The sequence below is a fragment of the Sinocyclocheilus grahami genome, unplaced genomic scaffold (genome assembly GCF_001515645.1).
Source record: "Sinocyclocheilus grahami isolate Dianchi unplaced genomic scaffold, SAMN03320097.WGS_v1.1 scaffold470.1, whole genome shotgun sequence".
Taxonomy (NCBI): domain Eukaryota; kingdom Metazoa; phylum Chordata; class Actinopteri; order Cypriniformes; family Cyprinidae; genus Sinocyclocheilus; species Sinocyclocheilus grahami.
Genome location: NW_015505649.1, coordinates 565,843 through 577,666, shown reverse-complemented (window position 1 = coordinate 577,666; position 11,824 = coordinate 565,843). Strand labels below are relative to the sequence as shown.

Sequence of the window (11,824 nt, the reverse complement as noted above, 5' to 3'; positions counted from 1 at the left end):
GTGCTACCGCCAGACCCGGAGATCGGCTGAATGGATTCGAAAACGGTAAAACTCAACTGTTTAACTCCAGGGGAGTTGGAAAATGAGTCTATTTTCAAAAATAGTGGAGTGTTCCTTTAATGCATCTTGTTTAATCTGATGATATATTCAGCTTCAGACTGCTTAGCATTGCATTGTGTGGTACAGATTTAGCGATCAACACTCATTTTCAAATTCTAATCCATATCTGAGCAGCACTTTTCACTTTGCTCTTCCATTCAGATATATATGATACAAATAAACAGATGTATTTACATGAACTTTTGCAACATGTCTAATAAAATCTTCTCTTAGACCCTACAGTGTCAGGAGTGGCCTGTCGTGTTATCAGAAGTCAAATGCATGGAAAGGTGGGTGGATGGGGTGGAACGATTCAGCCATTTCAACATGTGATGTGTTGTCAAAATTGACATTATCTCAGCTCTTATGGGGTGAGAAGCAACAAAGAGGCGGGATATATTAAATAAAATGGTATTTTTAGAATGCTAATCAATTAAAACAATTTTCAGTTTTTCATATTTAAAGCAGCACTATTCAATTCAATTAATATTTAAAGCAGCACTAAGTAACTTTTGGCGCTCTAGCGGTTAATAAACAGAACTGCACACATTCCACGGAAGAACATTCTGACCGGAGCTACTTCTCTAAGTTCATGTCTCTGGCGATTCACGCAGGTATAAGTTCCTCCGCAGCGGTGACGACCCGACCAGCCTACAATAGTCCAAATATAAGTACTTATTATAAGTGTACCGTAGTGATTCGGAATAAGACAAAAACGCAGTTTGGAAGATGAATTCATGATGTACTCGCTCATTATATACATTTTGCACATTTTGAGAAAAAGTTACATAGTGCTGCTTTAAACCTGGACATAGTTAAAAAGATAAGTTGCCGTGGCAAGCTGTATTTTATGATGACCAGGTACAAAATCACTTTTGTTTGCTCCCAGAACTCGTTGTCCAATGCAAGGCATCGGTTTCCCCCTCTGAGCCTCTTCATTTTTGGGTCTCACTCGGTACCTTTGCAGTCAAAAGTGCCCGAATCTTTGAAATGTAACTTTTTGTTTTTCAGGAAAATCAGTCTAATATATTTTTGTTCAATAATATTTTTTGATTATTTAGAATTTTGGGGGGATTTTATGACCCAGGATATCTTCTGTCCATTCTTTTTATTTATATATATATATATAAAACAGAAAAATAAGAAAATTATTTTTTTCATTAAGAATTCCGCTTGATTTTTCAATATTAAATTCAGGGATAGAAAATGAATAAAAGTCTTGAATTTTCACACTCTGCATGTGGGCGGGAATGGAACGCCCCTTTCCGCTGATTGGTCAACTAAACATTAAACGCGTAGTGTTACCTACTTTTTATTTTTCAGCACTTTAACATATCTGAATCGTGTCTATGATTTTTGTGTGTGTTCAAATAGCTTATGCAACAAAAGTCAACAAGTGTCATCTCATTCCGATGAAGCAAAATAAATAAAACATTTTAGTCTAAAGTGACCCAAAGAGGCCCATGCTAATAAAACAACTGGTAACACTTTACAATAAGGTTCCATTAGTTAATGTTAGTTGGTGTATTAACTAACATGAACAAACAACGAACAATACATTACAGTATTTATTAATCTTTGTTAATGTTAATGAAAATAGTCATTCATGTTAATTCAGTGCGATAATCAATGTTAACAAGCACAACTTTTGATTTTAATAATACATTAGTAAATGTCGAAATTAAGATTAATGAATGCTGAAGAAGTATTCTTCATGTTAACTGAAGTAATTAACTAATGTTAGCTAATGAACCTTATTGTAAAGTGTTACCAAATAACTTTATTTTTACAAGTATAGTAATATCCACCTGAGACCCAATAATTTATACTGGTCCCTGACAGTAGTGATATGTTTATTATATGGGTCAATTACACATTTTTTAAAATGTCTTTTAACAGTGCAGGTTCTTAAAATATATAATCTTTGTAATCAAGTTGGTTGCATATTTGAAAAAAGAAACCTTTATTTTCAAAAAGGCTGTAATGTGCCAATGTGACAACGTAATGACAATGTAACAAATGTGTAACAGGATAAACAGATGTATAAAAGGGCAGAAAAACCTTTGTATGGCAAATTATAGTCATATAATTAACACTAGCATTTTCTATTATTTTATACATTTCTATTTTATTTTTTTAAAGACCATCTAACACTAGCGTTCCCTATTCTTTTTCTATTATATCTACTTGTCTTTCTTTTTATTTATTATTTTAAAAAATAAAAAACTGTACTGCGTTCAGCTAACTGAGACTCGTCACAGCACTTACATATTGTTGCTCTTTTGTTGGTTTGATTGCTTCTGTTGTCCTCATCTGTAAGTCGCTTTGGATAGAAGCATCTGCTAAATGACTAAATGTAAATATAGTGGTTAAAGCAAATTTGAAAAGACTTTGTTTTCCAAAGAGTCAACCAACTTTATTTCAAAGATTACATTTCTTAAGATCCTGCGGCACTGTTAAAGATTTGTAAAAGATCTGTAATTGACCCATATAATAAAAGATAGTTAAACAAATTATTTAAACAAGTATTATTCAAATATTAGAATGAAACAAATTCTTACATTGTCAAAATAAAATATTAATATATAAATTACATAACATATAAAGTAAAAGAAATCTTAATATATAAATATGAGGAGCCAAACAGGAAATAATGTAAATTCTGAATATATAAATGTTCATCTGTATATATAAACTTAAAATGTGAATATAAAGTTATAACCACAAATATTTACTAACCCGTAGATGGAACTACGTCAAAACTTACTATTTATATATGCACTGAAAAAAACAATATATAGAATAAATATACTATAGTAGTAACCTATTTTTATTTTTAAATAGTGAATTGAGTTCACAACCTCAAATGACAGTTCATGGTTTTTTCTTATTGATAAGCACAAAACCAGTTATAAAGGTCAATTTTTCAAAATTGAGATTTATACATCATCTGAAAGCTGAATAATAATAATAATCTTTCCATTGATGTGTGGTTTGTTAGGATAATAGGACAATATTTGGCCGAGATACAACTATTTGAAAATCTGGAATCTGAGGGTGCAAAAAAATCTAAATATTGAGAAAATCATCTTTAAAGTTGTTCAAATGAAGTTCTTAGCAATGCATATTACTAATCAAAAATTACGTTTTGATATATTTACAGTAGGTAATTTACAAAATATCTTCATGGAACATGATCTTTACTTAATATCCTAATGATTTTTGGCATAAAAGAAAAATCAATAATTTTGACTTTTTTGATTAATTTTGAAATTTTGATACAATGTATTAATGTATTAACTTAACACTGCTTTTGTGCTCCAGGGTCACATATAGTAATGTGTGTCTGATTGAACTTGTTTCATTTCTCTTTTCACAAACACAAAATCTGAACCTTTCTGGATCATGTTACATGCAATAAATCTCCTCACTGACCTGTACTGTGTCGATTCATGTAAAATTATAATAACTGCAAATGAATAATCGGTGAATATTACTATATTTGCTATCATTATAAAACAATAGGTAAGACACTAAACCAACAAATTATAGATAATCTTTACTAACACATATAATTGATTTTAAAAAATGATCCTCAGTATGCGAGATACACAAGCACAAGCTTTCTAAAGTTTGGGGTGAATAAGATCAATTTTTGGGTTCGAGGATGCATTCAATTGATCCAAATGCTTTTCTTTTGAACTTTCGATTAATCAAAGATTTTCAAAGTTGTTTCTCGAGCAGCAGATCAGCATATTATACTGATTTCTGAAGATCATGTGACACTGACGACTGGAGGAATGATGCTGAAAATACAGCTGCGTGTCAGTTTAAAATTGATTTAAATAGAAAACTGATATTTTAAATTGTGTTAATATTAGGGCTGTTGATTTAGTGTTAAATTGGTGGAAAAAATAATGCGTTAAAATGATTAAGGCGTTCATGCAAAAAGTCATCATCATAGGATTGATGCAGACGAATGTGATGCAGCCTATTAAAACATAATTACATGCCTCTAAAATTAAATATAAGAGGCCAAAAAAAGTCATATCTATATAAAATGATATAGTTTACCAATCCCACACGAGCAAGAGCGATGTTTTCCCAAATATCTGAACAACTGCAAAAGTGATATTGATTTTATACAATAGTTCAATAAAGTTAATATGGCGTTAAATTTCAGACACAATATCGTCTGGTTTTGCTCAATAGAAAAAGATCCAAAATTCAAGCAGAACTGTTGTGGATTTGAATTTTTTGAATGATAATTTCATATTTCAGTATTCGTTTATTATCATGCGATGTTGAAAAAAAAAAAATTTCTTTCTAAAGCTACTTTTTGTAATGTCCATTCTCATCGAACAGTGACATGATTATTTGGGGGGTAATATCTCAGCCAAAACTGATGCATCAATTACACATCATGTAATTAATAACAAATCTAACCCTAAATAATCCTTCACAACATTACTACTAAATAAAAGCAGCAATGATGAGAATAAGAGGCTTTTCAAAAACATCACAATCTTACGGACCACAAACTGGAAAGTGCTAGTGTATAATAATAATAATAATAATAATGACAAACGCACGAGTGATCTGTGGTGTTGCCATAGATGTTACATTTATTAAGTTACTTGACAAGTGTAAAACATACCAATCACAAACAACACATCGAGAAGCACTATCCCAAACTGAAGCCTTCAATAAAAATTAAAAGATCAAAGAACTACTGCTACATTTGGCATCATAAGATATTCTGTAATTCCTACTGATTGATTAAGCGCATTACATAATCAGGTGTGCTTTCATTCTGAATCAGTTTGCCGTTTATATTGAACTGCTATGAGTCTAAGCTAACCTATTATATAATAAGAGTATGTTGGTCCGTTTTGTGACAATAATTTAAAACAAGCCGACATATTCTTGAATGAACTTTGCCTTAATATGCTTCTCGCTTTACAAGGACCTGCCATCTGCATCTTGAAAGTGCATGTTTATAACGTTTAATATCTCTCTTCTCGTAGACTGTATATACATACTCTTGTTCTAGTTCACAAAGTTCAGATACTAGATTTACTCACAAAGTAAAATTACAACTTTTCCACAAATTAAAGAGAAAACCCACAGAAACAAACGGGGAATTTTACTAAAGCAGATTCTCGATGGCCTCACCGCTAACTGGAGCACATGCACATGTAAGTAGTTTATAACTGCATAATGAATGTATACTGTACGACTGTATTAAGCACTGATAAATGGTTGGAGGAACTCGAAAGCTTTAGTAAAAAATGCCAATGTAAAGAGTTGCATTACGCAAATAACTGAGAAGTGCCAGGGCGTCTGAAGCAGAGGTGTTCTTTGCACTGTTGTTGTTTAGATCCTGAAGATTCAAAAAAGCTGTAGGCGGTTCTCTTTGACTTTGCCGTTTTGTTCATTTTGCAATTATCCTGAGATTTTAATCTATTCACAAAGTCAAAAAAAGAGAAAACACTTCACCTTCAATTTAATATCATGTCCACAATCATTTAAATCACTGAAAGGTTGTCTTTTAATTTATTTTCCCCAAATGCAATGCACACACATTAACCCATCTAAAAAAAAAAAAAAGATTTACCTAATAGATAAAAAGAACTCGGGTTCGAGGGAGGGTAGACATGGAATGATCTGCCATGTTGCGCACTCTGGAATAGTTAACAAATCCCCGGAAGAACAGCAGGAATCCTGGTGTAACAAAAAAACAAAATCACATATTAGTTGTAATAGAATCATTTTTTTATATTAAAAAATATAAATGAATAATGATATAAACTAATATTAACAGCAAAGTATTAATATTAAAGAAATAGTTGTGTGAAAATGTATTCACCCTCAGGCCACTCAAGATTCTTTTTTTTAATCATCAGATCAGATTTGGAGAAATGTAGCATTGCATCAGTGTCTCAGCAATGGATGCTCTGCAGTGAATGGGTGCCGTCAGAATGAGAGTCCAAACAGCTGATAAAAACAGCACAATAATCCACAGCACTCCAGTCCATCAGTTAATGTCTTGTGAAGACAAAAGCTGTGGCAAAATATGAGTCCATGATCCATTATAATATTTCCTGCAGTGAAAAAGTTTGTCTCCTGTTGTCTCTCACAACAAAATCCAACCACATATTTGTTTAGAATTTTTTTGGACTGTTTTGGCTTGTAAACGGTGCTTGATCTGTGCAGACTTCTCTCCTGATTCAGATTTTTTTTCCACTGGAGAAAGCAATGTTATGGAGAGAGGACTAGTATTTTGGCCAGAAGCAACGATTTAAAGTTTATTACAAACACGCAAGTTTTTGTCTTCTCCAGATGTTAACTGATGGACTGGAGTGCTGTGGATTATTGTGATGTTTTTATCAGCTGTTTGGACTCTCATTCTGACGGCACCCATTCACTGCAGAGCATCCATTGCTGAGACACTGATGCAATGCTACACTTCTCCAAATCTGTTCTGATGAACAAACTAAAAATCTTGGATGGCCTGAGGGTGAGCACATTTTCAGCAAATTTTTTTTTTTCTTTAATAATCATTTTTAATGAATGAACGTAATGAAAAAACTGTATTTACACTAAAGTGCAAATATACACTCACCTACAACGAGGAAAACCCACCACAGCCAGTACTGGCCATCGAAATATCCGGGGAAGTAGGTAGAATACTGTTTAATCACAGAAAGAAACGGGTGAGAGTTGTTTATCCTCTAATAATTAGCACTCAAAACACTCATTTTAAAACTAAAATAAAAATCCAACTGCTCTTCTTTAAATATGAATCCACTGCTATGGTTTAATATGGTGTAATATGTAACATCTTATGTCATACCCTGACAATCAGGACCCATTTGACCAGAGACAGTCCAAACCCAGAGATGGCCCCATAGCGTCCAGCCGCAGACGTGGTCAGGCAGAAGGACAGGAAGAAGCCAATCCAGTTAAAGAGGAACGCCACTGATGAGGCAAAGAAATGAAGAGCTATTTACATATCTAGCCATCAGCTAGGGGTGTGCGATATATACATGATATTCATTGGGATTTTTTTCAATAATGATAATTAATATTTTGCTGAGCATGTTTTTGTGCTGGTACCTTGGCTGGTTCAGGCCTGTGATGGATAAATAAATATGACACTAAAACCACCAGTAGGTGGCAGCAAGTCCCTGTCTGAATGAGTGATTCATGGAATCATTCATTCAAATGATTCATTTAAAAATGAAGCAAGTGACTGCTGCTGCATCCCAATGTGCCTACTTATACTACGGCTGTTCATGCGGAGAACTCTGCTCATATTTGTTTTGGCATAAGAATGCATTTAAAAGTTAACGGCCTAACGGATATTTATAAAAGTTCACATCGTTGTTGTAGATGAAATATAATACATTAATATTTTTCCCAGGTTAAATGCTGATTATTAGTAACTTAAACCTCTTTATCTAAACCTCTCTACTGATGCACATGAACGCCACCACAAAGTCGTTATTACGATTGGGAAACTCAATTTTCTTTAAGCCCCGAGTTTGTGAGTTGGGGGCGTGTCAATGAGAAACATGGCGGAATCGATGGATGCAACGTCTGTAGTTGACGGTAAATTTTTGTTTAAATTGATAGTTTAGTTGTCCTATAAACTTAAATTGGTCATGTTCTTGTTATGCAGCTAGTTAATGAAATCCAAGTAAAAAAAAGCTATAATTTTTGCACCTATAGGTGAAAAATCTTTTGATTTGCCACGTTGCACCCGATGCGAATTCTTTGCTCTTCATTTTTAGTTAACAGACCCTGTTGTATTTTCTTGTAATTTATTAAAATGTACACCGCCATCTTGTGCAGACTAAACTGACTTGAACGCACCTGACGTCGTAATTACGACTTGTCAACTCGTAAGTACGAAAGTCCCATGAGTCCCCCAGAATTAACCGTCGGTCACACACATCCGACATGTTTGTAGTTTTTTTTTTACACTTTTTATTTGTGTTTGTAGTTCTGAACCGAATCCTTCCCGAAGCGCAATGGATTGTGGGCAATATTAGCCATTACCGAGTGTGCACAGATCCACACTTCAAAAATCGACCTGCAATAGTAGACCAACTGGGGGACTTTTGGCGTACTCTTTTCTGGATACTATGTTTTGGGACACGCTTCTAATCTCACATACTATTTAGGATGGATAGTAGGAACATTGAGACACAGGGGCTGTCTTTACGAATGGATCATTGAATCATTGAGTCAAATTATTTGTTCAAAAACAGATTCATTCAGGATCGAAACAATGCAGTGTTGCAGTGAGATGCACAACGTTTCTGATCCATCTTTGACTGGAACTATTTTCATTGTCGAAAAAAGACAATATTGTGTCTAAAATGCACTCAATATCAATTCATATTTGTTGAATGGTTGTATAAAATTAATATCACACTCGCTCTCGTGCTAATATTTAGGACAACTGCTGTTGCTTGTGTTTTTGTTAGTTTTTTGCAAAGTGAGTGACATCCTCAATAACGTCAGCTTGCATATCATTAAAACAACAATTACAATATTATTGCAGCAGATAAATATCACACTACCCTACCATCAGCCCAATTATTCACCCATCCAAAATGCACAGCAGTCTATCAAAGTTTATCTTAAACGGAATGAAAAAAGACAAAAACTGCTCTGCATCAATGTGGTGGACTCTTACTGAAAAACGTAAGCATGAAAATCCCATCGTTCCCAACACGCAGCTGATCCGTATCTTCAAAGCTGTCTCTGGCAATGAAGTCCTCATCCTGTAGTACAAGCACAGATGAGTCAAGACTGCTTAATTAACTGTAATTACCCCTAAAACGCTCACAAACGCTCACCCTGCCAGTGACTAGAGGAACGGTGGCCTCCGCTTTGCTCCTCTCGGCCTCGTCGTATGACGGCAGTGTCGTGGCAACATTGTATGAGGGGGGTTTGGGGTAAACCTCATCCTCTTTGTACTCAAAGAAAGCTATCAGACACACAGTGAAGCGGTTAGGAATCAGTTATTTCTGGCCTGCGGTGGTGACTGTGCAGACGTGTGTTACCTGCGTTACTCGCTGTGATGCTGCTGTACGGTGGAGGTGCGTCAGCGGCTTGTTGAATCACCTCCACTGACTCCTCCTCATTATTCAACTACACAACAAGAGAAAAACAAAGCTGCTGATGCTTAGGAAATTATATCATATTACAATATTATTTTTAATATAAGATGAATGTTATATAATATGTATGTATGTGTATTATATATATATATATATATATATATATATACACAAGACTATGTGTATAAAATGTAAGTAGCGTAAGACTGTGAGCGCATATAACTTTTTTACAAAGCAAAATATAAAAGAATGAATCATATACATATACACACATACATTTTATTTTATGTATAAATATTTTTTTAAATATACAAGTATACATAATTATATACATAAGATTATGTGTACATAATATAATTTTTAACATTTGATGAATGTAACATTTATATATATATATATACAGTGGGGCAAAAAAGTATTTAGTCAGCCACCAATTGTGCAAGTTCTCCCACTTAAAAAGATGAGAGAGGCCTGTAATTTTCATCATAGGTATACCTCAACTATGAGAGACAAAATGAGAAAAAAAAATCCAGAAAATCACATTGTAGGATTTTTAAAGAATTTATTTGCAAATTATGGTGGAAAATAAGTATTTGGTCAATAACAAAATTTCATCTCAATACTTTGTTATATACACTTTGTTGGCAATGATTTTGTCTCTCATAGTTGAGGTATACCTATGATGAAAATTACAGGCCTCTCTCATCTTTTTAAGTGGGAGAACTTGCACAATTGGTGGCTGACTAAATACTTTTTTTCCCCACTGTATAATATAATAGTATACATAATTATATACATAAGACTGTGTATATAATGTTATTTTTAATAAAATATTAATATAAAATTCATACAAACTAAAATAACGAAAAATGAAATCATATATAACAAAGAGTGAAAAATTTAAGGGGGTCTGAATACTTTCCGTACCCACTGTATATAAACCCACACACGTTAAATATACAAGTATACATAAGATTATGTGAACAATATTATTTTTAATATAAGTTGAATGTAGCATTTTAATTCAGAACAACATAGAAATACAGATATGCTCAATCAACACTGTTTTATCAAGAGTTAAATATCACTGCAAACAACACTTGATCAGAATTATACATGATAAAGTACGAACAGTGTACTGTATTAATATTAATATTCTTTAATACTGAACTGCTCGTAGTTCCGGTTTGTTGTTGTTGCCGCGCGCTGAAGGCCGCGGACGCAGCGGCTAACCAGCTAATTAATCCATCGGAGTTTATCCGAGAAACATTACAGTTTAGAGCCCGAGAAACGATTATCAAAACCTCATCGACTCGACATACGTCCATAAACCCCCCGAAACCACAGAAACACACCTCAGAAACCCAATGGTGTTTGTTAACGTTGCGTTACCTGCTGATATCCACTCCTCTGGTCTGTCATTCTTCCGCGTCGGTCTGCTGTCACTTAATCACTCACACAGGAGCAGCGAGCACTCGTTTAACCTAACCTTTACTTAATCTCAAAAACGGGCTGTTCCTTAATGAAAAGCTTCTCGTGTGAAGACAGACTGACGGTAACGTTACTTGGCTAATCTATACTAGTCCAAACAATGGCGCATGCGCATGCGCAGTCGGTTTCGGCGCAGGCTCTGTCTCAAAGCGTAGTGTGCTGCCTATCTAGACTGCACTTCAGCCGCTAGAGACGCGCTCCGCACAGCTGTCTACTTGGGCAGCTCACTAGGTTTTGAGCAAAGCCCGTTGGTGTGTTTATGTCAGTGCAAAGACTTGTTATGTAACCAATTAAAAGAGTTTCCATTAGTAAACTGTTGAACTAAAAGTACCTTTGAACTTGTCTTCACAATGCCTAGAGATCAGTTGTCATTGTCTGGAGTATTCAGTCCCAGTACAGTAATGAACACTGTAGGCTAGATGTAGTGAGGCTGTAATATTTGATTCTGGAGGGTTATTGTTGCTCAGTCAGTCATGCATGGACTTGATTACACTGAACTGCCTATTGGAAATGTTTTTGACTTTTTACTCACATGATGGGACACACAACACACAACACTATTTATACACCCATGCACTTATTTATCTAACATGCACACTTAGTCGACACTTCAGATTTGCACATAATATACCTGTACATACAAAACTGTCTATTGTAATATACCTGCACACACAATTGTCAATTTATATATTGTTATATATACTTTTTTATTCTTGTCACGGTCACTCTGTTACACTGTGGAGCTTCTGTCATGAAAACGAATTCCTCGTATGTGTAAACATACCTGGCAATAAAAACTCATTCTGATTCTGAAACAGATCTTTAGTCTAATAGAGTTTCGCGCAGTTACAAATATAATATAAGTAGAGTTAAATATGTCGTTGCTGTCCTCCACAAGGGTTGTCATTGCTAACTGAAATAAGCTGAAATAAAATAAAATATAAATATTAGATGAAACTTTTTTAAAAATCAAAATGAAATCAAACTAATTTATTTCAAAATGACATTTACATTATATTTACATTTAGTCGTTTAGCAGACGCTTTTATCCAAAGCGACTTACAAATGAGAACAATATATATAATGTGTTTTAAAGAAGT

The 11,824-nt window shown here is 34.1% G+C and overlaps 1 protein-coding gene across 1 annotated transcript; it reads right to left on the bottom strand.

The window, feature by feature from the left end:
- Positions 1–4,699: 4,699 nt before the first annotated feature.
- On the bottom strand, positions 4,700–10,858 carry LOC107553337 (NEDD4 family-interacting protein 1-like). The gene is made up of 8 exons (XM_016235533.1): positions 10,626–10,858; positions 9,177–9,264; positions 8,970–9,100; positions 8,807–8,894; positions 6,956–7,080; positions 6,725–6,791; positions 5,717–5,823; positions 4,700–5,562 (listed from the first exon to the last, which is right to left on the bottom strand). Exons 1-7 carry the CDS (start codon positions 10,653–10,655, stop codon positions 5,717–5,719), a joined length of 636 nt encoding a protein of 211 aa, XP_016091019.1. The 5' UTR covers positions 10,656–10,858; the 3' UTR covers positions 4,700–5,562.
- Positions 10,859–11,824: the final 966 nt, after the last annotated feature.